The following is a 25,674-nucleotide window of genomic DNA, read 5'->3' on the forward strand; positions in this document are numbered from 1 at the left end:
ACTCAACTGCCTAAACATCTTCTGGTCCCCACCCTCTGTGCTCCTTGGCTTGTAGCAACACCCCCACTAAATATCCTGTCTTACCCACCTCTACCTCACACCATATGCTTTCAAAACTATTAGTGTTACTGCCTTTCATAGCCTCCACTCTTAGAGGACATAAGTCATCACTTATCATAAGCAGTACACCACGACTGCATTTTCCTTTCCTATCCTGTCGAAAAGTGTTCTACCCTGCTACTTCTATTCCTGTCTTTATATCATCTTCCATCAACCATATCTCAGAGATCCCAATAATCTTTGGCCAGGCTGATGCTATCAGTGCTATCAATTCATCTCCTTTATTTCGGATACTCCTGGCATTATTATAAAGCATAAAAATGCCACTGGTTCTATACCTGGCATTATCCACTCTAGACTCCACTGGGCTCAGCATTACCTGATGTTGTCCCCCCTTCTCCCAAGTACCCATTCCCACAAGAGGCCATCCCTGCTACCATCCACCCTGGGTATTCTAGTTTCCCTGCATTGACACACCAACACGTTCAGAACAGCAATCTCTCCAGATGCCTACGTTCTTCCTCATTCAAATGTAAGTGGTCTCTCGCATACAATTCCTTTCTGTCTTCAAATGCCCTCCAAGCATCCACATATTCCAATCCTCTCTTCTGACACATTCTAGCTATTATGTTATTCAATATTACTGCTCTTCTGCTCAGCTTGTGACTATCATACCTAGGTAACATGCACACTATCTTTCCTCTTTACATTTTCTTTTATACAACCTCAAGCAAGAATCTCATATCTCTCGCCTCCCAATTTATATTGTCTCTCAAGTCATTCGTTCCTACCATCACAATCATCTCATCCACACTTTCACAACTCTTAACTGCCATGGCCACACTTTCTATCATTCCTCTAGGCAAAAACTCCTCGTGCATCCTATCTTGCACACCATGGATAATTGAGTCCCCATATACCCATATATTCCACATCATCTGTTTCTTATATATCCCTTGCTTAATAAGATTACACTTCCATTTGACTCCTACCCTATTTATTCTTTAAACTCTCAGGACACATTCTGATATTGCATCATTTAAGTATTTTTCAAATGCTTCCCATGTGCTGTCAATATTCTACCCATCCAGCAACTAATACCATTTCACTGAACTCAGTATGCTCCTCAGTTATTCATAATTTCCTGCTTTATATGTAGATCAGCTTGTAACCTTTTTTGAATGGAACATTCATAAACTTAGTCATAAACTTTAAGGTAGGATATCAACCTGCAGTTTGATTACTGTTCATAAGACTAGTCACTTTTTTTTCAGGAGATGAAAATATTTTGGGAAAGGGCCTAGGAAAAATCTACTAAGTGATGGTGGGTCTCTAGAATGTTAAGTATGAATTTAGGACATAAGTTTGCAGAGTTTAGTGGATAGTAAGAGAAAGAGGATTTTTTTTATTTTTATGATTTGGTTAAGGGTGTAACCTATAGTATATTAGTATCATAAGTGAACTAAGAATTTTTTCTATTTTTTTTATTAATTTTATATATTTTTGGATTTTTATTTATTTTTTACATAAACTTGGACACATTGCTCTCGAGACCAAACATGGAAATTTTTGCAATCCACATCAGGTCTCCAATAAATAGGATAATAGTTTTGCACCAGACAATGAAATTCATCCACCACCTAAAGACAATGTGGTGTACAAATTTTTCTGTAAAGGGTCCTTGCTATTTGTTCAGATGTTTCTTTAAGATAAGTATGCTGATCCTTTTAATCTTATTTGTAATCAGATTTTGAAGGATGGAATTGCATTAAAAAAAGTGATGTATTGCATTTAAATGGATTTGGTGTGAGTAAATATAGAGATTTTGCAAAGCAAAAATAATGAAATAGGTGAACAAGAGATGATCCAAGGAAGTAAATGATGTGGAATAACAGGAAAATAGTAGAGCAAAAGAGCCTGAAGCAGTGTTGCAAATGGAGAGAATGTGTAAGTAGTGTGTGACCAGGGTCAGATTAAGACCCATAGAAGCCCTAAGCACTTAAAAAATTTTGGTGCCCCATAATGTAATTCAAAATATGAACAATAATAAACCATAAAATAAATTTCTATTTCTCAAAATGAAACAAAACTTATAGTAAGATGGAAAATAATGTTTATTTTTGTATACCTCAACTTTATTTAGATTTGAAAAGTTTTCTCCTGCTTTTTTTTAATTGCAAAATCTTTGATCAGATCCTCAAAATTAATCTTACGTAACACATCTGCTTCTGTACTTAGTGGAGATAAGGCATTCAAACCTCCCTTGTTGAATAGTTGTTCTGATGGGATTTTTAATATACTTCAACTGAGAAAATGAACGCTCAGCTAAGCAATTTGTGACCATTAATGTTAAAAATATATGAAAGGCAATGTCTACATTTAGAAAGGCACACTCAATATTGTCTTCCACAATTATTTTATAAAGTTCAGCATGACTGAATCTTGTTTTTACATTTTTTGTTGCACTGAACTTATGGCACACACATAAGTGAAACTGCTGAAGCTCAGCTGAGAAATTAGTGTTCAAGTCCTCTGGGTAAGCATCAATCAGCTTTTGACAACACTGAGAATACCTTTCAATTTCAGTAGATGACGAAGTCACTGAAGTAGCATTATGTGGCACATCACTTAGAAAAGAAGATCTCTCTGATATTTCTTTCTATATCTCTCCTCTTCTTCTCATCTCAGTTTCAAGTTTGTCAACAATTGTGTAAAAGGTGGTGATACGAAATTTATCTCTGGCATTCAGATATACTTCTGGAGCATCTCCGTCATTGGGTACCTTCTTTCTGATACGTTTGGGAGTTTGAGCTGCCTTGTAAGCAACATCTGGTAGCACTTCCTTTGTAGCTGCTTCATATCTTTCAAATTCATTTCGTGAAGTGCACAACTGGTCAGCTAAATGATCCATATAGATCTGCACATGTTTTTAAGTTGACATCCTCATTCTGTAGAACTTGGCTTACTCTATGAAAATTTTGCAAAATCTCATCCCAAAAATTCAACATAAAAACGAATTCTAGCTCTTGCATCTTATTTGCATATTATCTGCTTCTCTTCTAGTGTCTCCCTTTTGTGACTGGTCTTCGGCTATATAGTCTAATGCTTCTAAAATTTGAAGGAAAGATTTCAAAATTGCTGCTGTAGCCGTAGCGTGTGCCTCCCATCTGGTATCAGAGAGGGATTTTAAGACATTTTCATTTCCAATACAACCTTTAAGAATTGTCCACCAGCTGGTTGAGGCTGAAAAAAAGGTATAGAGACAATTGCAGCACTGTAGAGAAGAAATTAATCGCCTCTTGACAGCAGTCAACAGCACTTCGGCCTACCAAATTTAGTGAATGAGCTGCACAGGACACATATATAGCAAACTTGTTTGTTTCTAAAAATTTTTGCTGCATCCCCTAATAATGGCCAGACATGTTAGCAGCGTTGTCATGAGACTGACCCCTACATTTTGAAAAGTTTAGCTGACAAACTTTATGTAAGTACTGCAACACCTGATTTGCCATTTCCTCACCGGTATGGCTTTTCATTTCCAGAAAGGTTAAAAAACGTTCGATAGGCTGTCCATCTTTTAAGTACCTAAGTACAACACTTAACTGGTCAATATGTGACAGATCTGGTGTTGAATCAACTGACAAACTAAAATAACCAGAAGATTTTACTTCATCAACAATAAGCACGTGGACCTTTTGAGCCATCACTTGAATGAGTTCCTCACAGGTGGCTTTGGACAGATAAGAAGGATTTCCTTTGCCACAATTTCCATATTTCACAATGTGACCTGCTAAAAATGGATCAAACTGACTTATGAGCTCAAGCAGTCCTAAAAAGTTCCCATTTTGCAATGATCCAAATCTTTCTTCTGTTCCTTGAAAAGCCAAGCCACGTTCAGCTAATGTACGAATAACAGCTATGACACACCTCAGGACATGTTTCCAGTAATCACACTCTTCCTGAATTTGTTTTTCCAACTGTTGTCCCAACCCTAAACCTTGTCTGCGAGTTAAGTATGTTAGCATAGAGTCTCGGTGAGTAGTGCTTTTTTCATGTTGATCAATTACAATAGTATTTCGCCAGTCACTGAACCCTTCTCTTGTAATAAAATGTGAGAAATTTTTAGGAGTAAAAAGTTTACAAACAAAACAATAAATCCTGTTGATGGTGAATACAATAACCACTCTCTCTTGTATTCCTCACCGTTGGCTTTTGTACCAACAAAAAGTTCTGCGAACAGTATCTTACTGGTTTGCCACTACTGAAATGTCAGTAAGACTTCTCAAATGGCCCATTGTGGTGTTGAAAGTCACTGGGTCCACAAACAGTCCAATAAGCCATCATCAGCAAAGAAATCACGCCACCCTGGATCTTTTGCTATATTTACTTCATCTTTTGCAGACTGAATCATTTCCCACCATCACCATGTCCCACTAAACTTTCATTTTTAGCAATTATTTCAACCTCAGAATGTTTAGTAAAGCAACTTGCATCAACATTTGCAGTAGAGATATCAAGAGAATTTACAGACAAAGTGAGGTTAGTAGTGAGACATGTGCTAGATGAACCTATGTGTGACACCTTGATGATTCCAACATCATTATATTTTGATTTTGAAGTGATCAAAGTGGTATTTGTGTCCACTTCTGATGACAGAGATTGGCTCTGATCAGAAATTGGTATATAATGTTGTGGAACTTATGTGAAGAAATAAGTCAGCTTTGCAGTCTTGGAATCTAATTCCAAAGTCTCCTCTTGTTTCTTTTTTGATAGTTTTCGCTTTTGTGTACCACTTAACTGAACACGTTTCATCTTGGTTCTTGGGATCTGTTAAATACAGAAATAAAAAGATTATTTTGTTGAATATTAGGTGGCAATCAACACAGTTGCGCATATCACAGGCGAAATCATACGAACGATTTAATTTTCGGCTTACAGCTGAATCTTGTGCTTTCATACTTTAATTAACTCTTATTTTACCAGAGTCACACTTCTGCGACAGCTAGGCCTTTTACCAGAGGTGCATTTCTGAGACAACCACGTGATTTGTTAATAAACTATAAGACATAATTTATTAAACAAGACCTAAAACTGACAGGAAAATAAAAAATAAAATGGTTATGTTAATTATAAAAAATTACACAATGGTAGTTCCAGAAAGTGTAAACGAACCGTCATGCATGTGGTTAGAGTTTTATTAGGCCTTCTACACGTCATTATTTATTGAAACAAAGTAGGTAACAGTAAGAAAAGATAAAACAATGAAAAACTAATTAAAAGTTAATTTAAATTAAATTCGTCATCTAACTAAAGCAGAAATTCTGTGGTGCCCTCTTTCCATGATGCCCTAAGCACATGCTTATTTTGCTTAATGGTTAATCCATCCCTGGGAATGACAGAATATAAATGAAAGATCAATAGTTAATACTTGATAGACTGGAAGACAAGGCATGACTGGAGTGGATGCTGGAAAAGTAGTGAATGTATGCATGTGGCTATATAACAAAGAAATGAAATTGCCTGGGAAGCAAGAAGAGCATTTGAATCTTGCAAAAATTATCAGACAGGTAGTGCTAGAGAAAAATGCCAGGGATAAGTCTAAGAGATGATATAGGTAGACCTGACTATAAATCCTGGAATAAATTACTATGTTTGTTTATGAATAGATATAATGTTTTTTTGTGAGAATAGGATATACAAGAAGGGAAGAATGCCTCCTGTTCGTGATAGCAGAGAAGTTATGCTAGCACAAGGCAGAAATGCCAAGGGGAAAATAGTTGCAGTATTCTGAGGAAGTATAGAGTGAGATGAACAGCATGAAATATTTAGATATATGTTGTTGTAGGTCAGAGAATGTGAATTGTGTTAACAAGGAAGGGTATGAGGAAATTGGCCTAGATTGGCCATGATTGCCTATCCAAAAGATATCAGAAAGCTGTGTATTGGGGGAGCAGCATTTCAGAAGGGACAAGTCACCAGTGGTGTGCTGTTTGGGACTATATATGTTAAACTTAATGATACTAGAAAGGTTTAAATAGTGATATGCAGTTGTTTGCTGATGATGCAAAGTATGGGACAATTATAAGCATTACAGAATGATTTGAATGGAATATATGTGGGTAAGTGAGTTTATTTACCAGTTTATTTTGCAAAGATTTTAAATATTGAAAAGCAAATATGGAATGCAAATTATAAACTTTGTGAGAATATCTTTTAGAAAGTGGAGGAGAGAAGGAATCTAGGGATGATGATGAACAAGAACCTAAAATTTAGGGGATACATTGCTAAAATTGTGAGAGAACACCACAATGGATTATGTCAGTACCGTGGAGAATATTGACATGGGGGAGTAAAGAGGTTATGATTCCATTGTGACCTGGCCCTGGCTGCAGGATTACTTTGTGTAGATTTGGTCACCTGGTGGAAACAGGGATATATTGGAAAGTGTCCTGAGACCATTGACTAAGGTGGTTTCCATCTTCAAAATGTTGAAACATCTAAGTTTGTAAGAAGTTGTTACTGGATTAATCTGGAAGAGATTTTGCTGTATAAAGAGGCTGTGTGAGAGACAGGTTCTTTGCACTTTGAATGTTTAGTGAGTGGAAAGAATTGCCTGAGAGAGAGAGAGAGTGTGTGTGTGCGTGTGCGTGCAAGACTAAATGAGTTGGAGTCATATTTTGTTGATATTTGTGCACTATAGTAAGGTCTTCCTGTAAATGAGTTTTTTGATTATGATGATGATTACAATAATAATAAATCTATCTATCTATCTATCTATATATATATATATATTTTTTTTTTTTTTTTTTAAACTGTCACACCACAAAAAAAAGCTGCAATATAAACCAGTAGTACATTACTTTCTTGGGTGGGCTAAGTTCTTGTGTGTGTATATATATATATATACAGGGTGTTCGGGATAAATTTGACAGTTTCGTAAGGAAAAAGAAAATCTTCTTTGTATCTATTAAATTTAATGAATTGACAAAAAAACATTACAGGCAGAGTTAATTACAATACTATCAACAAGATTTACTCAAAATAACCACCATTAGCATCGATCACAGCTTCAATTCTGCTTCGGAACCTCGAACAAGCTGATGCTACAGTCTCCCTGGGAAGGGCCGCAAAAACTGTTTTAATTTTATCCATTAACTGGGCTTTTGTATTACTGGAAGTGCGATTGGTGTCTTTTTCAACTGCACCCCATACAAAATAATCCATGGGGTTAAGGTCTGGGGAGTTTGGAGGCCAAACATTTGGACTGGTGAAGTCGTAGAAATTTTCAGACAACCATTTTTGACTTTTCCCAGAGGTGTGGCAAGGGGCCGAATCCTGCTGCCATACATACGGCCTACCATTGGCTACCCTTGTTATCCAGGGCTTGACTACAGTTAGCAACTCCACGAACAAAGCCCGAATTCCAATGCCAGGGTTCTTCAACACCTGTTCCTGCAGATTTGCGAGGAATTCTGCTGTACGAACGCAATCAGATCGTCTGCTAGGGATCTTTCTTCTTGCTACATCCTCGTAGTCACCATTGCAAGTCTCTAGTTCATGCCTGATTGTTTTTACTGTATTCAGGGAGCATTGGGCAGCAGTCGTAATATCCTTATTTTGATGGCGGGCACGAATCATCATGATACAAGTTATTCTCTTCCATGATTCAGGTGGGTTCCAGCTATCCATCCTTTTTGACATCTTGTATATGAATGAAGAAGGGTCCAAACTTTTAAATGAAGAGAAGTGTGTGTTAGTACATGTAACTTACGGAAAAATATAATTAATTATAAATATGTCAAATTTATCCCGAACACCCTGTAGGTTGTTGTGAAAAAAATCATGCCATTTCAGAAAATAACAGGGATATCAAAAATAAATTAATTTTGAGGATATCAAGACAAATTATTACCAAGGGAATTGGAAAAAGTCAAAAAGTGATTAGAGAGGCACAGGAACGACAGGAAAGATAAGCAGAAAAAGGAGAAATAACAAAGCACTGAATCAGATAATATATCACATAATGATAACTAGGTAGATAAAGATAATTATAACAAGAAGAATATTATGTATTATGGAGATTCAGTTTTATAATTGGAAATTGAAATTAAAAGTACATGCTATTAGTGACTGTGTTACTGCTTCTAGTCTTTTGAGTTATAATATCCAAAATTTAATTACTATAATTGAAAAACAGAAAAGTAAAGAGATCATAATTCTGGTAGGAATTATGATCTCTTTGTAGGAACAAACGATTGGACTGGTGAAAAATACAGTATAAGAGAGGATATGAAAGTGATTGCTGGAAAAAGCAAGAGTGAAGAGGTAAATATTGTTAGTATATTATATAGATATGATAGCAGTAAATTAAGAAGGAATACGGTGGTGAAAGGATTTCATGCATAGGCTGTGTTGAAAGAATGATTGCACATTTTTGGATATGTATAGTGAATTTGAAGGAAGAATAGATTTATATAAGAGAGATATGGCCTGCACTTGAATGCATTTGGTGTCAGGATTCTGGAGAAATTATTTATTGGTATGAGAATCAAGATAACTAGATTATGATGGGAGGAATGGTGATTATCTATGCATAAGAGCAAAAATATTAATAATTATAATTGTGAGAGTGATTATGATGAAAGGATAATTGTTGTGTTCATCCAGTTGAGACTTATTAAGTATGAGCAAGGATGTCTGAATAAATGATGCAAGGATGTCTGCATAGTCGTATTTGTGTTGAAAGCTTCTGATAAGATAAGTATTATTTTAAGTTATCGTTGATAAAATTACTTGAATATTACGTAGTTTTATTTCCCTTGCGTATCTTAGTGCGTCTGTTTGTGTGTTTTTGGTGTTTCATTTTATAATTTGATAAAATACATTAGAAGTAAGTATGGCTTCCGTATGAAGGAAAATGGCGGCCAGTAATGATGGTTCACCATCTTTATTCAAGAACGGTAATATTAATGAGATGATTCAGTGTACTATCTGTGAGATGTACGCTTTGCGGAGTGCGGTCGGAGTGTGGTTAGATGATAATAAAGGAGTGGATGTGTGTAGAAAATGTACGGAGAATGAGGAATTAAAGTGTATTTCAGGTCATGAGTGTGATATTTTTGTCAAACTTCAGAATGAAGAAAATAGTGATATGACAAGAAATGGCGAGGTTGTACCAGAGAACTGTGAGGGTGTGAATGATAGTATTAATTCAGAGCATATTAATGGGTTTACAGAGAATAAAAAAGATGAGATAGATGCAATGAGTGAGATTGCATTGTTGAGTGGTGCGATATACAAAGGGCAAAACAGCAGCTAGAGCGTATGAGCAAAAGTCGACTGAATGAACTAGCCAATAATAAAAAGTATGATAGGAAAAATAAGTGTATGAGTATGAACATGAACAAAATGAAGGATAGAGTGCTGTATGGAGACTCGTTAGTACGAGGTGTGTTAGTACAGGATTTGACAAAAATCGTACCAACCTGGTGCGACCATCAAGGATGTAACTGAGTCTATTAGAGAGTAAAAGGAAAGGGTGAAAGAAATGATTGTTGTGGCAGGTACGAATGATTTGAAAGGAGATAAAATGGAAATGATAGAGAACCTGAATGAATTGTTTGAGGTAGCAAAAGAAAAGAGTGAGAGAGTTAGAATGATTAGTCTTTTGCCACGGAAATGTTTAGAAGGAAGGCCATAATTGCAAATGACTTTATGCGTGGGTTATGTATGACGAGTGATGTGGAATTTGTGGATGTGTGGAGTGAGTTCGATGGGCGAAAGGATCTATATAAGATGGATGGCTTGCATTTGAATGGATACGGTGTAAGGAGACTTGAAAAAGTGTTGCTGAATGTAGTGGATGTACAAAATCAGGAAAACTAGATTTATTAAGGGGGAGAGTAGATATACAGTCCTTAGGGAGGCAGTTGAATGTATAAATGAGTATAATATGCCCGAGCGAATAAGGAGAACAAATCAGAATGGGATAGTTAATATAAGGCATCAAGGTAAGGTTGGGGATAATGGGGGTCTTAAATTCATGTACACTAATGTTAGGAGTATTAGGAACAAGAAGGAAGAGTTTTGGGCCATGGTTGGCACTTCCAGACCACAGGTTATTGGTATTAGTGAATCATGGCTGACTGTAGATGATATAGCTAGTGGGATTGAATGTGATGGGTATAGTGTGTTCAGAAATGACAGGAAGAATAAAATGGGGGGAGGAGAATTGTTGATGATAGCTGATGAGTTGCAGTCAAGGAGAATAGAAGTTGAATTGCAGGATAGAGAAAAGAGCACATTTGAGGCCATTTGGTGTGAGATTGTAGCTAGCAGAACAAAATATATAATTGGGTGCTGCTATAGACTAGGTGATGGAAAAGATGGTGGTGACAGTATGCATAAGCAAATAGAAGAAATGAGTGGAAGGAGGATAATTATTATGGTAGATTTCAACTATGGTCGCATTGATTGGAGTGAGGAGAGAACACATGGGAGGAAGGAATTGGATTTTATGCAGTTATTAAGGGATAACTATTTGTGACAGCATGTAATGAAAAATACTAGGGGTCAGAGAGTGCTTGACCTAGTAATTACATCTGAGGATTTGGCTGTAACAAATATGACCACATTGCCACCAATTGGTGAGAGTGATCATAGGGTCTTGACTTGGGAGGTGGCTAAAGGTGTGGAATTCACAATTAAGACAGGGTACATGTGGAATTATCGGGCTGGAAAGTATGATAAGCTTAGGAGTTTGATTGCTTCAGTGCCATGGCATGTACAACTGCAAGGACTAGAAGTTGATAGTGCATGGAAGGCAGTTAAGAAATGTTTGCATGAAGCAATGTCTGACTGTATACCTAGAGTCCGAATAATAAATCAAGTAGGGGTTAAATGGATGAATAACACCATTAAGCTTGAGCTCCAAAAAAAGAAACAACTATGAAGGGAATTTAAGGAGAAAGGTGACCGGCAGGCACATGAATGGTATAAAGCGCAGTCCAGAAGGGTAACGAGTGTGGTAAGAAAAGCAAAAAAGGATTACGAAAGAACATTGGCCATGCAGGCTAAAGAGAATCCTAAACAGCTTTTTCAATATGTTGCAAGTAAAAGGAAAAATGTATATGGCAGAATGATTTTAAAGAATGCCGATGGTAGGGAGGTAACTGAATCAGTTGATATAGTTGAGTTACTGAGTGAGCACTTTGCAAGAATAGATATATCATCCAGGTTGTGACATTGCAGAAACGAATGAACCAGTAGATTATACGGGAATTGTGGTAAATGAAGTGGAGGTGAGTAGTCTATTGCATAACATCAATGTCAATACATCTGTGGGATTGGATGGTATACCAGCTCGTGTTGTACGAGAAGCGGCTAAAGAATTGTCAGTACCCTTGACCATTTTGTTTAATTTGAGTCTCGGGTCTGGATTAGTCCCGAGGGGGTGGAAAGAGGGGAAAATAGTTCCACTGTATAAAGGTGGTTTCAAGACTGGTGTTATAAATTACCGACTGATTAGCATATCAGGAATCATTGTCAAGGTCTTAGAGAAATTAGTCAAGGAAAGAATACAGGATTGGATAGATGAAAATGGGATATTGTATGGGGAACAACATGGTTTTGTGAAGGGTAGATCATGCCTCAGTAACTTGTTCACATTTTATAACACAGTGACGGCTGAACTGGATAAGGGTAATGGGTTTACAGTGATTCTACTGGACCTTGCCAAGGCCTTTGACAGGATACCACATGGAACCCTAATCAGTAAACTGGAGCAGATGGGGATGGATATAGGGTTGGTGAGATGGATAGGAGGGTTGTTGATGGAGAGATACCAGAGAGCGGTTTTTTCAGGAGTGGAGTCTAAAAGACAGCTTGTGACTAGTGGTGTGTGCCGCAGGGCTCTGTTCTTGGACCACTGCTTTTCATTTTGTTCATCAGTGATATAGATAAGGATCTGAGAGGAAGTGTTCACTTGTTTGCTGATGATGCAGAGTTGGGTAGAGCAATTGTGAGTGCATGGGATGTCAAAAGTTTACAGGATGATTTGGATAGCTTGGAGGACTGGGCTAGGAAAAATGGATGTCAATTTAATGTGGCAAAGTGTAAGGTTATGCACTTTGGGGTGAAAAGAATAGCAGCAGTATATCACATTGGTGGAACTGTACTCCAGGAGATTGATGAGGCCAGGGATTTGGGAGTGTTGGTGTATAGAGAATTGAAGTTTAGGAGGCACATTGCAAAAGTGGCTAAATCAGCTCATCAAATCACTTGACTTCTGAAAAATACTTTAACATGCAGAGACAAACAAGTTGTTGTTCCTCTGTATAGAGCCTTGATAAGACCCATCTGGACTACTGTGCCCAGTTATGGGCACCAGGGTTTCTTCATGATGGGGAAGAAGTGGAGAGGATCCAGAAATGAGTGACCAAGATGATAGCAGATTTATGGAATGAACCTTATGAGAATAGGTTGAAGATTTGTGGGTTACAGAAATTGGTCGATAGGCAGAAGAGGGGTGATATGATTGAGACATTCAAATTACTGAAGGGTTTCTATAAGATTAATCCAGAAGATATTTTTGAAAATAGGACTGGTGGTGGGAGGACTAGGGGCCATGCATGGAAGCTGGGCAAGAATGTGGTTGACAAGGATGTTAGAGCTAGGTTTTTTACTTGGAGAGTGGTGAGTGAGTGGAATAAGCTGCCAGAGTCTGTTGTGGGTGCTACGACCATGAATGAGTTCAAGGCAAGGTATGATAGATACTGTGTGAATGTCGAATAGTTGTTCTTGACATGATGTTAGGGCTACTCGATGAGTCTGTCGACTCCTTGGAGTTGCCTGGAATAATAATAATAATAATAAATGAAGCATTAGATAGGAACAGGATCTGAAAGTTGTCCAAATATGTCATGCTGATTACAGAGGTGAGTGTACAAATAAGCATGGAGGTAACTTATTATGACTTTACACAAATGCCAAGAGTGGCAGAAATGAAGGAGTTGGATTTGTTGCCTAGCTGAATATGTCATGGTTTCAAATTATTGACATTAGTAAGAATTGGGTTTGAGAAGCAGATATACTAACTATTATTGAAGGTAAAAGGTACAGTATGTTTAAGAAGGATAGACAAGATAGGAGATGATGGAGTATAATGCTAATTGTACTGAATGATTTGTGTCCAGGTTGGTAGAAAGCTATGATTACAATATTAGTAACAATTTTCCATATAGCAGTAAGTTTGAAGCTATATGGTGTGAGGTAGTGGCTTACAAGATCAAATACATGGAGAGGGTATCCTTATAGAGTTAGTGAATCAGTTGCTGGGGATGAGGAAATGAATCGCCAAATAACCTATTGGATACTAAATGATTAATCATCATGAGTGACTAATTATCTGAAAATTGATTGGGTAGCAGTGAAATCTCATGAGAAGAATGAAATATGAAATTGAATAAAATGAGCTGTTAGAAGGCAACTTCCTTACATAGCATGTGACAGAAGGAACTTGAAGGCAGGGAGTATTATTACTGATTTTAGTATCAGAGGGGATTTAACTTAAACACTTGAATGTTCAGTTGTTAACAGTGATCATGTTGTACTGTCCAGGAAATTTTGAACATCTGAATAGAATACTAGGTTTGATCCTATGGTATCTGTTGATAGATGAAGAGGATATCAGCAGTGTATGAGAAATGTTTAAAAAATATATCAATGATGCAATAGCAGAATGGGTCCTTAGAATTTAAAGAATAAACAGAGTAGGAGTGAAATGAATGTGTAATCTCATTAATAGATTTATAAGAAAAAGATCTCTGAGACATGGTTCAAGGAAAATGATATAATAACAGGAATAGAAGTAGCAGGGTACAGCATTTTTCTGCAGGATAGAAAGGGAACATGCAGTGTTGAGTAGTGCTTATGATAAGTGATGACTTATGTCCTCTAAGAGCGGAGGCTTTGGAAGGTAGTGACACTAATGGTTTTGAAAGCATATGGTGTGAGGTAGAGGTGGGTAAGACAAGATATTTACTGGGGGTGCTGCTACAAGCCAAAGAGCACAGAGAGTGGTGAGTAGGAGATGCTTAGGCAGTTGAGCTTGGCAAGTGCAAGAAGAATGATTGTTATGGGAGATTTTAACTACTACAGCACTATAAGCTGGGAAGAGGAAAATGCATGTAGTAATAAGGGAATGAATTTCTAGAATTCTTGAAGGACAAATGTCTTAGGCAACATGTAATAGAGGGAACAAGAGGTCCAAGAGTTTTGGATTTGGTCATAGCATCAGAAGAGCTGATAATAACTGAGATGACATCTCTCTCCCCAGTTGGTGAGAGTGACCATGAGGTTTTGACTTGGAAGATGAATAGACATGCAGGAGTATCAGAAAGAGGGGAATGTATGTGGAATTATAAGGCAGGTGATTATAATAGTTTTAGATATCAGCTTGGGGCAGTTCCATGGGAGTGGAATTAGAAGAGCAGTATATCATTAATACTTGGGAAATTTTGAAGGAATATTTGTTAGCAGCAATAGTAAGCTGTATTCCATGAGTGAAGAAGAGAACACAATTTGATGTAAAGTGGATGACAAACAATATCAAACAGAAACCGCAGGTGAAAAAGAGATTATGGAAGAGATATAAGGAGAGGGGTGGAGAGCAGATGCATGAAGAATGTAAGACTTAGGCCAGGAGAGTGACTAGTATGAGGAAGGCAAAACTGGAATATGAGAAGAGATTGGCATTTAGATCCAAAGAAAATCCTAGGGAATTTTTTAGCTATGTGGCTAGTAAGAGGAGAAATGATTGTGGAAGAATGACATTGTGGGATAAAAATGGGAAAAGAGTGTGCAAGAGGAGAGTGTGTTACAAATACTTAGTACTCTGGATGTCAGTAAAGCTGTGGAGCTGGATGGTATTTTACCATGGGTTTTGAGAGAATGTGCTAAAGAAGTGACAACTGCATTGACCTGGCTTTTCAATGAAAGTCTGGTTATGGGAAAGCTACCAGGGAATGGAAGGAAGGTAAGATAGTGCCATTGCATAAGTAGCAGACTGGAACTGTCTAATTATAGGCCAGTTTGTGTGTCATCAGTAGTTGTTAAGTGCTTGGAGAAATTAGTGAGGGACCATATACAGAGTTAGGCAGATGAGGGTAATGTTATCTGTGAGAATCAACATAGATTTGTTAAAGGACCCTCTTGCTTTAGTAATATGATTGCCTTTTATAATAAAATTACAAGAGCATTAGATAAGGGGAAAGGCATATACTGCCATTTTCTTGGATTTAGCAAAGGCATTTCACATGCGTGCTACATGATAAGCTGATACTTAAGTTGCAGCACATAGGTTTAGATGCTGGGTTAGTCAACTGGTAGGGTTCCACAGGGCTTAGTACTGGGACCTGTATAGTTTAACCTTTATATCAATGATTGTCAATAGATTGCAGGGGAATATTCAATTGTTTGCAGATGATGTCAAGCTGGGAAGGGTTATTAGTAATAGTGCAGATGTGGCAGCCCTTGAAGGGGATTTGAATAAAGTGGACAGATGGGCAAATGAATGGGGGTGTTGCTTTAATGCAGCAGAATGTAAAGTCTTGAAGTTTGGGATACATCAATAGGTGGCTGCATACTCAATTGGAAGAGTTTACTGGAGGAAATAGGAAGACAAGAGATCTGGGGGGGGGGGTGATGATTGATAGAAAACTGAAATTTAGGGAGCATATTGCAAAGGTGGTGAAGGTAATCCAGAGGAATGCTGCAATCCTGAGAAGGATGCTGCAATGTTTTTCTTAATAAAATTTAAGAAACATTATTTTTATTAAGTTATTATTAAGATGTTACTTATTAAGATGATATAATTCATTAAATTATTAAGATATAACAAAAAAATTTCCATTTTCAGGTGAATTAATGGTGATTGTAGAATACTGCTGTTATGGTAATCTTCGTCATTATCTCTTGAAACATAAGGACTCCTTTGTTAATCAGATAGACCCTGTGAGTGGTAAAGTAGATCCTCACATCTGTAATCTTCCTGGATCACCATTCCTCAATAAAGAAAAGAAAGTAGCTACATATCAAAATATCCTTCAAAGATAAAAGAGTTATCATTCTTTTGTATAAGACTCTGATCAGACCTCACTTAGATTATTGTTCTCAAATTATTTCCCCAGGATTTGAAGGGGATAAATTAACTGTGGAAAGGGTACAGAGGCAGATAACAAAGATGGTTTCAGGACTGTACAATGTTAGTTATGAGGATCGGCTGAGTAATATGGACTGCGGAGTTGATAGATAGAAGAAGGAGAGGTGATATGATAGATTTTTAAGCTGTTGAGAGGCAGTTACAGGTTGACACTGGGAAGTTCTTTCACTTGGTGGAACAGCGGGAAAGAGCGATGACATAGGGCCATCCTTGGTTTCCTTTCGTAACCTGGAAGTTACAAAAGGAAACTGTGAGCAAGAGGGTGAGGAGTGGTTTCTTTGCATTGAGGGTAGTTGAACTCCGGAATGCATTCTTGATTGAGTGGTGAGAGCAAGAACGGTCAATGAGTTGAAGGAGTGGTATGATAGACTTTGTGTTTCCTAGGAAGGTCTTCTCATGATGAGTCTCTTGACTCCATGGAGGCCTGAATAATAATAATAATAATAATAATAAAAATAAAAAGAAGAAAAAGAGAAAAAAAAAAAGATGATGTGAACGGAATACTCTGTGTACACAGCATTTCCTTTCCAGTATTATGCATAAATTATCCAGTATTATCCAGAACAGTTTCAAGTGTTATATGGTAATCTAAGTATAATTATGAAAAGATACTGGCTCTGCAAGCTAAAGAATATGTGAAAATATTCTATCGCTACTTTGCAAGTAAAAGAGAGAATGAACAAATGTGAAAAAATAACTTTACTGAATGCGGATTGTATTCAAGTGGCAGGTGCAGAAGAGATTGTTGAACTAATGAATGCCCATTTAGTTGAAAGCTATCAACCTTGTGTATACAACATAGAGCTTAGTACTACCTCTATATTGTATGAAAAACTAAGATGTATGAGGAAGAGGCACCAGATCTGTTATGTAAACTGAATAAGAATTCAGCACTAGGGAATGATGGGATATCAGCACTGATCTGAAAGAGTTTTCAGATGTACTATATTGGAGTGCTGACAAGAAGTATACTAATTTGGAGGAAAATTGGGAATAGGAGATTAATAATAATGGAAACATGTACTATGTACTACTGTCATAGTAATCTGAAATCCCCTTGAGGATACATATCAGGAAATTTATAATGATGATGAGTACCAAATATTTCAAAATAAATTCTTTCAGTGAGAAGGAGTCGCAATGAAAATAATAAAAGTTTGCTTCAAGTTGGCTTTGACACTTCAAAATTAAATTTTAATTTCAAAAAAAAAAAAAAAAAAAAAAAGGTAAAATTTAGTCTTAGAAAATATAAGTTTAAAACTTTATTTATTGGTTGGTATGTCAGATTTCACTGTCATCCTGAATTTTTGTTTCTAGTTGATAACATATTGGTAGATCAGTGTATAAAACTAAAAGTTACAGCCTTCTTCCTCTCATAGGAAAATAAGATTTCTCAGAATACAAATTTGTTTTAAACTTTTGTTTTTCTTAATAAAATTTAAGAAACATTATTTTTTATTAAGTTATTATTAAGGTGTTACTTATTAAGATAATATAACTCATTAAATTATTAAGATATAACAAAAAAAAAATTCTGTTTTCAGGTGAATTAATGGTGATTGTAGAATACTGCTGTTATGGTAATCTTCGTCATTATCTCTTGAAACATAGGGACTCCTTTGTTAATCAGATAGACCCTGTGAGTGGTAAAGTAGATCCTCACATCTGTAAACTTCCTGGATCACCATTCCTCAATAAAGAAAAGAAAGTAGCTACATATCAAAATATCCTAAATAACTGTATAGATAATCCTGCATACAGGTGAGTTTCTAAAACCACTTTTTACTTTTTCTTATTTTCAACATCATCATTATTCTAAAATATGTACTAATCCAATAAACTATCAGCTACACCCACAACTAGACATCTGAAACAAAAGCATAATAATCATAATTTCAGGTTTATTTCCCTAGCAGTGTATTAATGACAGTCTAACATAGATATGATTTCAACTAGTTTCCATCAGCAGCTTTCTACCACACTGGTTGAAAGCTATTGTTTCTGTTGTTTGTTGTTATTATTATTATTTAGAGCTTCCATAGAGTTACAAGACTCATTGTGACAGACCCATCTTAGACAACATAAAGTCTGTCATACCACTCCTTAAACTTATTCGCCGTATGCACTTTTACCACTCTCGCAGTCAATGCATTTTATGGTCTAAACAACTTTTAAGGGTAAAAAAAAAAAAAACACTTCTCATCCTCTTACTTACCACTTGCTTTTGCAACTTCCAGGTATGGCCCATGTCTTTGTTTTGTACCATGTAAAAAATTTCATCAGTGAATTCAGTGAATTCCTATTCAGGGTTTAAATGTCTCATTGATATCCACCTTTTGTCTTCTATCCACCAAACTCCTTGCCCTCATCCCATCCTCATAACTAACATTGTGCAGTCCTGATATCTCTTTTGTTACCTGTCTCTGTATCCTCTCCATCCCACCCCCACTCCCAAAACTTCAAATTTCTATCAAGCATTACTCAAAGATTCCCTGGCCATCCAAGTTAAGTCAATGATAAATTTCTGAATTTCATTGTCCGGTGCACTACTACTGCCCTTGGAAGCCTGAAGTGCCATGAAAAACTTCCATGTTTGGTCTCTAGAGCAGGGTATATAAAAAATTCTTAACCCACCCACAGTACATTAGTACTATAGATTCTACAACCTTTGATGGATTTTTTAAAAAAAAATCAGCTAACGCTTTTTATTCCCGTATAGGAAGTAGGCAAGACCATTTTAGCCCTATCTAACTTTTGTAGACTGAGTGGGCAGTTCAGTTTTCACTGGTAGCCAATCAGAGATAGCTGGCCCAAGGCTATCAGTAATTTGATAGGCATGTAGTGAAGAGATGGCTATTAAGTGCCGCCATCTCATGATAACCTTAACACAATATTTTTAATGTCTGAAAATAGTGTGGGTTTGACGGTCAATTTTCTTGAGTTTACGGGACGAAAAACCTGAGTTTCCTGGAGAAAAAAAAAACCTGTTTCCCTGCCAAAGATTGATTAACTCGAGAAATGGTCAAAAAAAGACTTAGAAAATGTTCCTCTAGTCGGCAACTAGATTAAACCCAAGTCTTACTTTGTGTGGTCAAACACCGTGGGGTGTGAACACCACTTCTGCTGAGCTACACAGGCCTGTCTATCATGAAATTAGTCATCTTGATAGACTTGTCTATCATGAGACTTTGGGTCCATTGAGCTACACAGGTCTGTCCTTTCATGGATAGCAGTTTAAAATTTAAAAAATAAAAAAAATGCTTCTAGGGTCATAGCTAGATAGCTAGGAGGAGACTTACACATAGCATTTTAAGAAATTTGGAGAACCACAAAGGACTTATTTCTCACTTTCTCATCACGCATTCTGCAGTTATATAATCAGATGCTGCATGCATTGGGATGTGCTGGCAGTTTTGGGATTTAGCCAACCAATTTGTATTCTGTATTTCCTCAACCATCCCTTAGGACAGGTTGAGCCCTCCTAATGAGGGATTAAGTATGTATTTTTTATGAGTGTAAATCTGTGTGTGTGTGTGTGTGTGTTCATGGATTGTTTGCTGGCCCATGAACACACACACACACACACACACACACACACACACACACACACACACACACACACACAGATGAAATTGGCTAACTCACCCTTAGTCAAAAGAGACCAGATAAAGGTTCTTCATGTCATGGACAGGAATCGAACCCAGTCTTTCCCACATCTATACTGACTGAGCTACGGAGACTGTAATTTGATGTTAATAAGAGAATAGGACTTGACAATGCGGGGGGGGGGGGGTCTGTCTTGAGACTATTAATGTTAAACACACATATTATTAATACTGGGAAAGGCTTATCTGGAAGTATACAGCTGTTTTCAGATGATGTAAAGTTAGAAAGAACTATGAGGAACAGAACAGATGTGGCCTTACAGAAGGATCTCAATAGACTGTGTGAGTGGGCAATTGAGTGGAGCTAACAGTTTATTAAAATTAAATTTGTAGTTCAATATAACTTTGGGTTTCCATCTTTAATTTCTACTAAGTTATTTATTGCAAAATTTAAGGTCTTGAAATTTTAATTATCAAGTTGATGCCGAGTATAGAATTCATGGATAGGAGGAGAAAATGAAAGGTCTGGGAGTGGTAGTGGACAGTGACTAAAATTGTGAGAACACCACAACAGATTATGGCAGGGAGAGCGACCTTACCATGTAGATGCAAAGAGGTTATGGTTTGCTTGTAAGGCCTTGGTCAGACTGCATGGACCACTTTGTGCAAACCCACTTACATGGATTTCAAGGGTGTGAGGATATGGACACAAATGCCAGAAGTACCAAATGAAGGAGAGGAGTTATTGGCATTGGCTAGCTCGACTTGTCCAAAAATTATTGACATCAGTGAGACCCTATGGATAGAAAATGATATAGTTACAGAGTAAGGGATATTGTATTTTCAGGAAGGACAGAAGGAATAGGATGGAGGAAGAGGGTCATTACTGAATTACTGATGACAGGTGAAGAACTTCAATAAAAAAAAAAAGAAATAAAAGATAAGGAGGACTTTTAATCTCAGGGAGAAGATTCATTTGAGGTGTGAGAGCCAATAGGATAAAGTGTATTGTTGACTGCTGATATAGACCAAGGGTTCCACAGAAAGATGTGGATGCCATGTGTTGCCAGATTAGCATACTGAATGTAAGCCAAGCAATTATCATGGGGCACTTCAACTATGGGGACATAGATTGAACAGAGAAAAGGGAACATTGCAAAATGAAAATGGAGTTTATATAGTTACTAATGAATAATTATCTGAAACTGTAATAGAGTGGACCTGGAATTTGAGAGTGTGCAATCTGGTAGTAGCCTTATCAGCATACTCATGAACAGAAGTGCAGATAAGAAAGGTGACTAGTATGGTGAAAGTTTATTTTTCACTTGGTTAGAATATAATAAATTTAGTTTAATCCTTTATCCAAGTGTGAGCAAACAAAGTTTGCACCTGAAAGCATCTTCAGGACTGGGATAAGGTGGTACAACACCAGAGCGACTCCTTGCAAAGGTGGAGCAAGCTACCAACACTCCTATCTCAGTATCTCCCATAATGCAAAACACATCTCCTTGCAGATATGTCTAATGTTATGCATTAAGGGAAGGGCCACTACCCAGACTAGTTTCGACCTCAATACAAATTAAACTGATTTCTTTAATTTTAAATGATAATTTTTAATTTGTATATTAATAATATAGGGTATGCTTTAAGGAGGGGGTATGTTTAGTTTGATGATGATGCAAAACTGGGGGAATCAATAGTTCATAATGGTGATGTAGATATCCTGCAGGATGTTTTAATAAATTGGCATTATGGGCAAAGGAAAAATAGTTGTCAATTTAATGTTGCAATATGTAAGGTTACAAACTTCAGGATAAAAAGATTACATATTTTGTATCGCGTTGATGGTATTGGATTGCAGGAAATTCATGACACTGGGGATTTTGGGGTAATGGTGGACAAAGAGTTGGAGTTCAGAGGGCATATTTTTGTTATTAATTTCCTGTTATTTTTAACAAATTTTGGCGAATAGGCCATCATATGTTGGAAAAACACTGTAATAATTTAGCCGACTTAAATGAGTCACAGCTCATAAAACATCTTCGACAAATGATTAGGACATGATCACACCAATCGCACTGTAATTGGTTCTTTTGTCATGTGGCATGACTTTCTGCGGCAGTTTTATTACACACATTTTCGTAATTTTAGGGAGTTAATTATAAAAAAACAGCAGAATTCAAAAGTTCAAAAAAAACTTGATAGTTTTTTCAAAGCAGGATTACCTAAACCAAGTGCCTCAGCATCGAACATTACCGTCACATTAACTTATCTAAAAGTGTGTGTGTGTGTAAAACAATTTTTTTGTTATTACAGTGCTTCAATTGAGCAGATTTTTCTTTTAGTAGCAGAACCTTTCCTTCCACTCTCTTCTGTTCTGAGCCTTCTCTTTCAAGGTTGTGTATCTGTCTCCATTCAGCATGTCATCTAGCATTGTTTTCCTTACTCTTCCTCTGAGTCTTTTTCTGTCTATTTTTCCTTCGATGGCATCTCTGATGATTCCTTTCCCTCTCAGAATATGTCTGATCCAGTTTCCCTTGCTTCTTTTTATCCTCCTTAACAGACTTCTTTCTTCTGCTCTTTATAAGACCTCTTCATTAGTTATTTTATCTGTCCATTTGATTTTTTCCATCCTTCTCCAAATCCACATCTCAAAGCTTTCCAAAATCCTAATTTCTGCTTTTTTCAATGTCCAAGTTTCACCTGCATAGAGGGGCAGCACTCCACACATAATATTTTATTAATCTTTTCTTTAGGTTTCTATCCGTTTTACTTCTCAATAAATTCCATTTTCTATTAAAGGCATCTCTTCCCATCACAGTCCATTCCACTCATTCACAACTCTCCAAGCAAAAAATTTAGTCCTCACGTCCCTACTAACCACATCTTTATTCAACTTTCAGGGATGGCCTTTTGTTGTGGCCCCTCTAGCTAAGTGTTGAAATATCTCCACTGCATCAATCCTATAAAACCCTTTAAGTAACTTAAATGTCTCTCTAAGTCATCACCCTAAATCTCTAGCTTTATCTATTTCCTGGAGTACAGTCCCATGAATGTGGTACACAGAATGCCTTTGCAAAATCCGGCAGAATTATCATGTAGCCATTTCCTTTATCCAACTCAGCTATTACTCTATTATAAAAGGTTAGTAAATTATGAATGCATGATCGGCCCTTCACAAAGCCATGTTGTCCCTCATACAGTATCACATTCTTATCCACTCATTATTGAATTCTCTTTTGGACCAATTTTTCCAGTACTTTTATCTCCACTCCTGAGATACTCATTGGTCTATAATTTGCTGCTGCAGTCTTAGAACCTTCCCTCATGCAAGAGAATTATTTTGTCTTCTTTCCACTCCCTTGGAAATCTACCAGAACTGAGATTTAAATTAAAGAGTTTAGTCAAAGGCATTGCCCTTGCACATTCTCACAAAACCCAAGCTGATATCCCATTGAATTCCATGGCTGTATTTACATTGAGATTCTGCAATATCCTAGGAACCTCTAATTCATACACGACTGTTTCGATATCAGTCTCTATCACTTATATCACAGCAGTAATCTCTCTTGGATGATATATCCTTGCAAAGTGATCACTCATAATTTAACCATTTTATCTGCTTCTGTTTCCTCATCACTATCAGTACTCATTAAGATTAATCTTCCAAAGTCATTCTTCCTCTTACTTCCTACATAATGAAAGACCTCTTTGCAATTTTTTGCAGAAAAGTGACTAGCATGGTATGCTTGGCTAAAACTCTTTTCGTAATCTCATTTTGCCTTACATACCATGCTGGTCACTTTTCTTGCCTGAGCCTTGTATTGTTCATGAGCTTGCTGGTCACCTTTTTCTTTATATACTTCCACAGCATTTTCTCCTTCTGCAGCTCATGATTAACGATATTATTCATCCATCTAACTCCTATTGGATTATCCCCCATTACCTTAAGTATAAAATTTAATATTGCTTCCTGTAGATTCTCCTCAACTATCTCCCATGTGCGACTAACATCCTTCCCTTGCAATGTTTTATGCCATGTGGCAGATTCAAGCTTCCTCCTAAGCTTGTTATAATCACTTTCCTTGTAGTTCCACATATTCAGTACCTTTCAATATCAATACCTTTATATCAATGTAGTTCCACATTAACCTTTATCTCAATGACATTGCCCATGGATTGCAAGGGGATATTCAGTTGTTTGATGATGATGCGAAACCGGGAAGGGTTATTAGTAATAGTGCATATGTGGTAGCCCTGCAAGAGGATTTGAATAAGCTAGATAGATGGGCAAATGAATGGAGGGTTTCGGTTTAATGCAGCAAAATGTAAAATCTTGAGGTTTGGGACACATCAATGGGACGTTGCATACTCTATGGGAGGAGTTAAACTGGAGGGAGTGGGGGGGTGGAGACAAGAGATCTGGGTTGATGATTGATAGAAACCTGAAATTTTGGGGACATATTGCAAAGGTAGTGAAGGTAACACAGAGGATTGCTGCAATAATGAGAAGGACACTGACCTGCAGAGATAAAAGGAATTATCATTCCGTTGTATAAGACTCTGATCAGACCACACTTAGAGTATTGTTCTCAGATCTGAGGATAAATTAATTGTGGAAAAGGTACAGAGGCAGGTAACAAAGATGGTTTCAGGACTGCACAATGTTAATTATGAGGATCGGCTGAGGGAGTGTGAACTGCGGAGTTGGGTGAATAGAAGAAGGAGAGGTGATATGATTGAGACTTTAAACTGTTGAGAGGTGGTTACAGGGTTGACACTCGGGAGTTCTTTCGCTTGGTTGAACAGCGGGAAGGAGTCATGATAAGGGGCCATCCCTGGAAGTTACGAAAGGAAACTGAGAGAAAGAGGGTGAGGAGTGGTTTCTTTGCATGGAGGGTGGTTGAACCATGAAATGCATTGCCTAATGGAGTGGTGGGAGCGAGAACGGTCAATGCATTTAGGGAGTGGTATGATAAACTTTGTGTTTCCTAGGAGGGACCTCCCTCGATGAGTCTTGATAGACTTGTGTTTCTTAGAAAGGACCTCCTGCGATGAGTCTTTTGACTCCATGGAGGCCTGAATAATAATAATAATATACTCCCTTCTTGACAGAATATTCCTCATATTTTAGAATCACTCAAGTAAAAAACTACATGGTCACTTTTGCCAGTTGGAGGCAATGTGGTCACCTTGTTTATGGATAGGTCTTCTGATCCTATGGCTAGGTCCAATACTCTCACAGCAGTAGTCCTCTCCATCACATGCTACGTCAAGTAATTATCTCTTAGTTCTTCTTCTTCTCTTCCGTCTAAGACGGGTTGAGTCTTCTCTTGAGCAGAATCTTCCAGTCTTCTCTATTCCTTGCTGTTCGAAAAAGTTCCTTATATGTTCTGCATCCTGAGATGTTCTTTATTAATTTCAGCCAGGTAATTCTTGGTCTTCCAGGTCTTCTTTTTTCAGTTGGAAAAGTATTGATTAGGACGTTAGGAAGTCTGTCTGCATCCATGCGTACAGTGTGTTCAAACCATCTCAGTTGTTGTTTTCTAATTTTTTCTATTATTGTCTTTTTATACAATAGTTCTTGTCTGACTGTGATGTTTGCTTTCTTTTCTATCCAACTTGTTCTATTTATTTTTCTTAAGCATTTCATTTCAAATGCCAGCAGTTTTTTCTCCTCTCTTTTTTTAACTGTCCACGCTTCTGCTCCATAGATGACTGTTGGTATAATTATTGCTTCATATAATTTGATTTTGGCTTGTTTAGATATCTTGTTTGTTTTCCAGATTT

General features: G+C 37.1%; 1 protein-coding gene and 1 long non-coding RNA gene across 5 annotated transcripts in view; one reads left to right on the top strand and one right to left on the bottom strand.

Annotated features, from left to right (window-relative positions):
* LOC150106656 (vascular endothelial growth factor receptor 1-like) overlaps nt 1-25,674 on the top strand; it is a 672,835-nt gene that overhangs the window by 490,858 nt on the left and 156,303 nt on the right. For all 4 annotated transcript variants that reach the window (XM_090392613.1, XM_090392614.1, XM_090392616.1 and 1 more), the window contains one exon: nt 17,824-18,040. In XM_090392613.1, the coding sequence (XP_090248739.1) occupies nt 17,824-18,040 (217 nt within the window). The remainder of the gene's footprint in view (nt 1-17,823; nt 18,041-25,674) is intronic.
* The window catches only part of LOC150106658 (uncharacterized), a 157,799-nt gene continuing 150,002 nt past the window's right edge, over nt 17,878-25,674 (bottom strand). Inside the window, exon 4 of the long non-coding RNA XR_016548325.1 lies at nt 17,878-17,969. This is a non-coding gene — a long non-coding RNA (uncharacterized LOC150106658). The remainder of the gene's footprint in view (nt 17,970-25,674) is intronic.

This window comes from Typopeltis vanoorti, chromosome 5 (genome assembly GCF_054136105.1).
Source record: "Typopeltis vanoorti isolate ZY-2024b chromosome 5, IOZ_Tvanoo_1.0, whole genome shotgun sequence".
NCBI classification, from domain to species: Eukaryota; Metazoa; Arthropoda; class Arachnida; order Uropygi; family Thelyphonidae; genus Typopeltis; species Typopeltis vanoorti.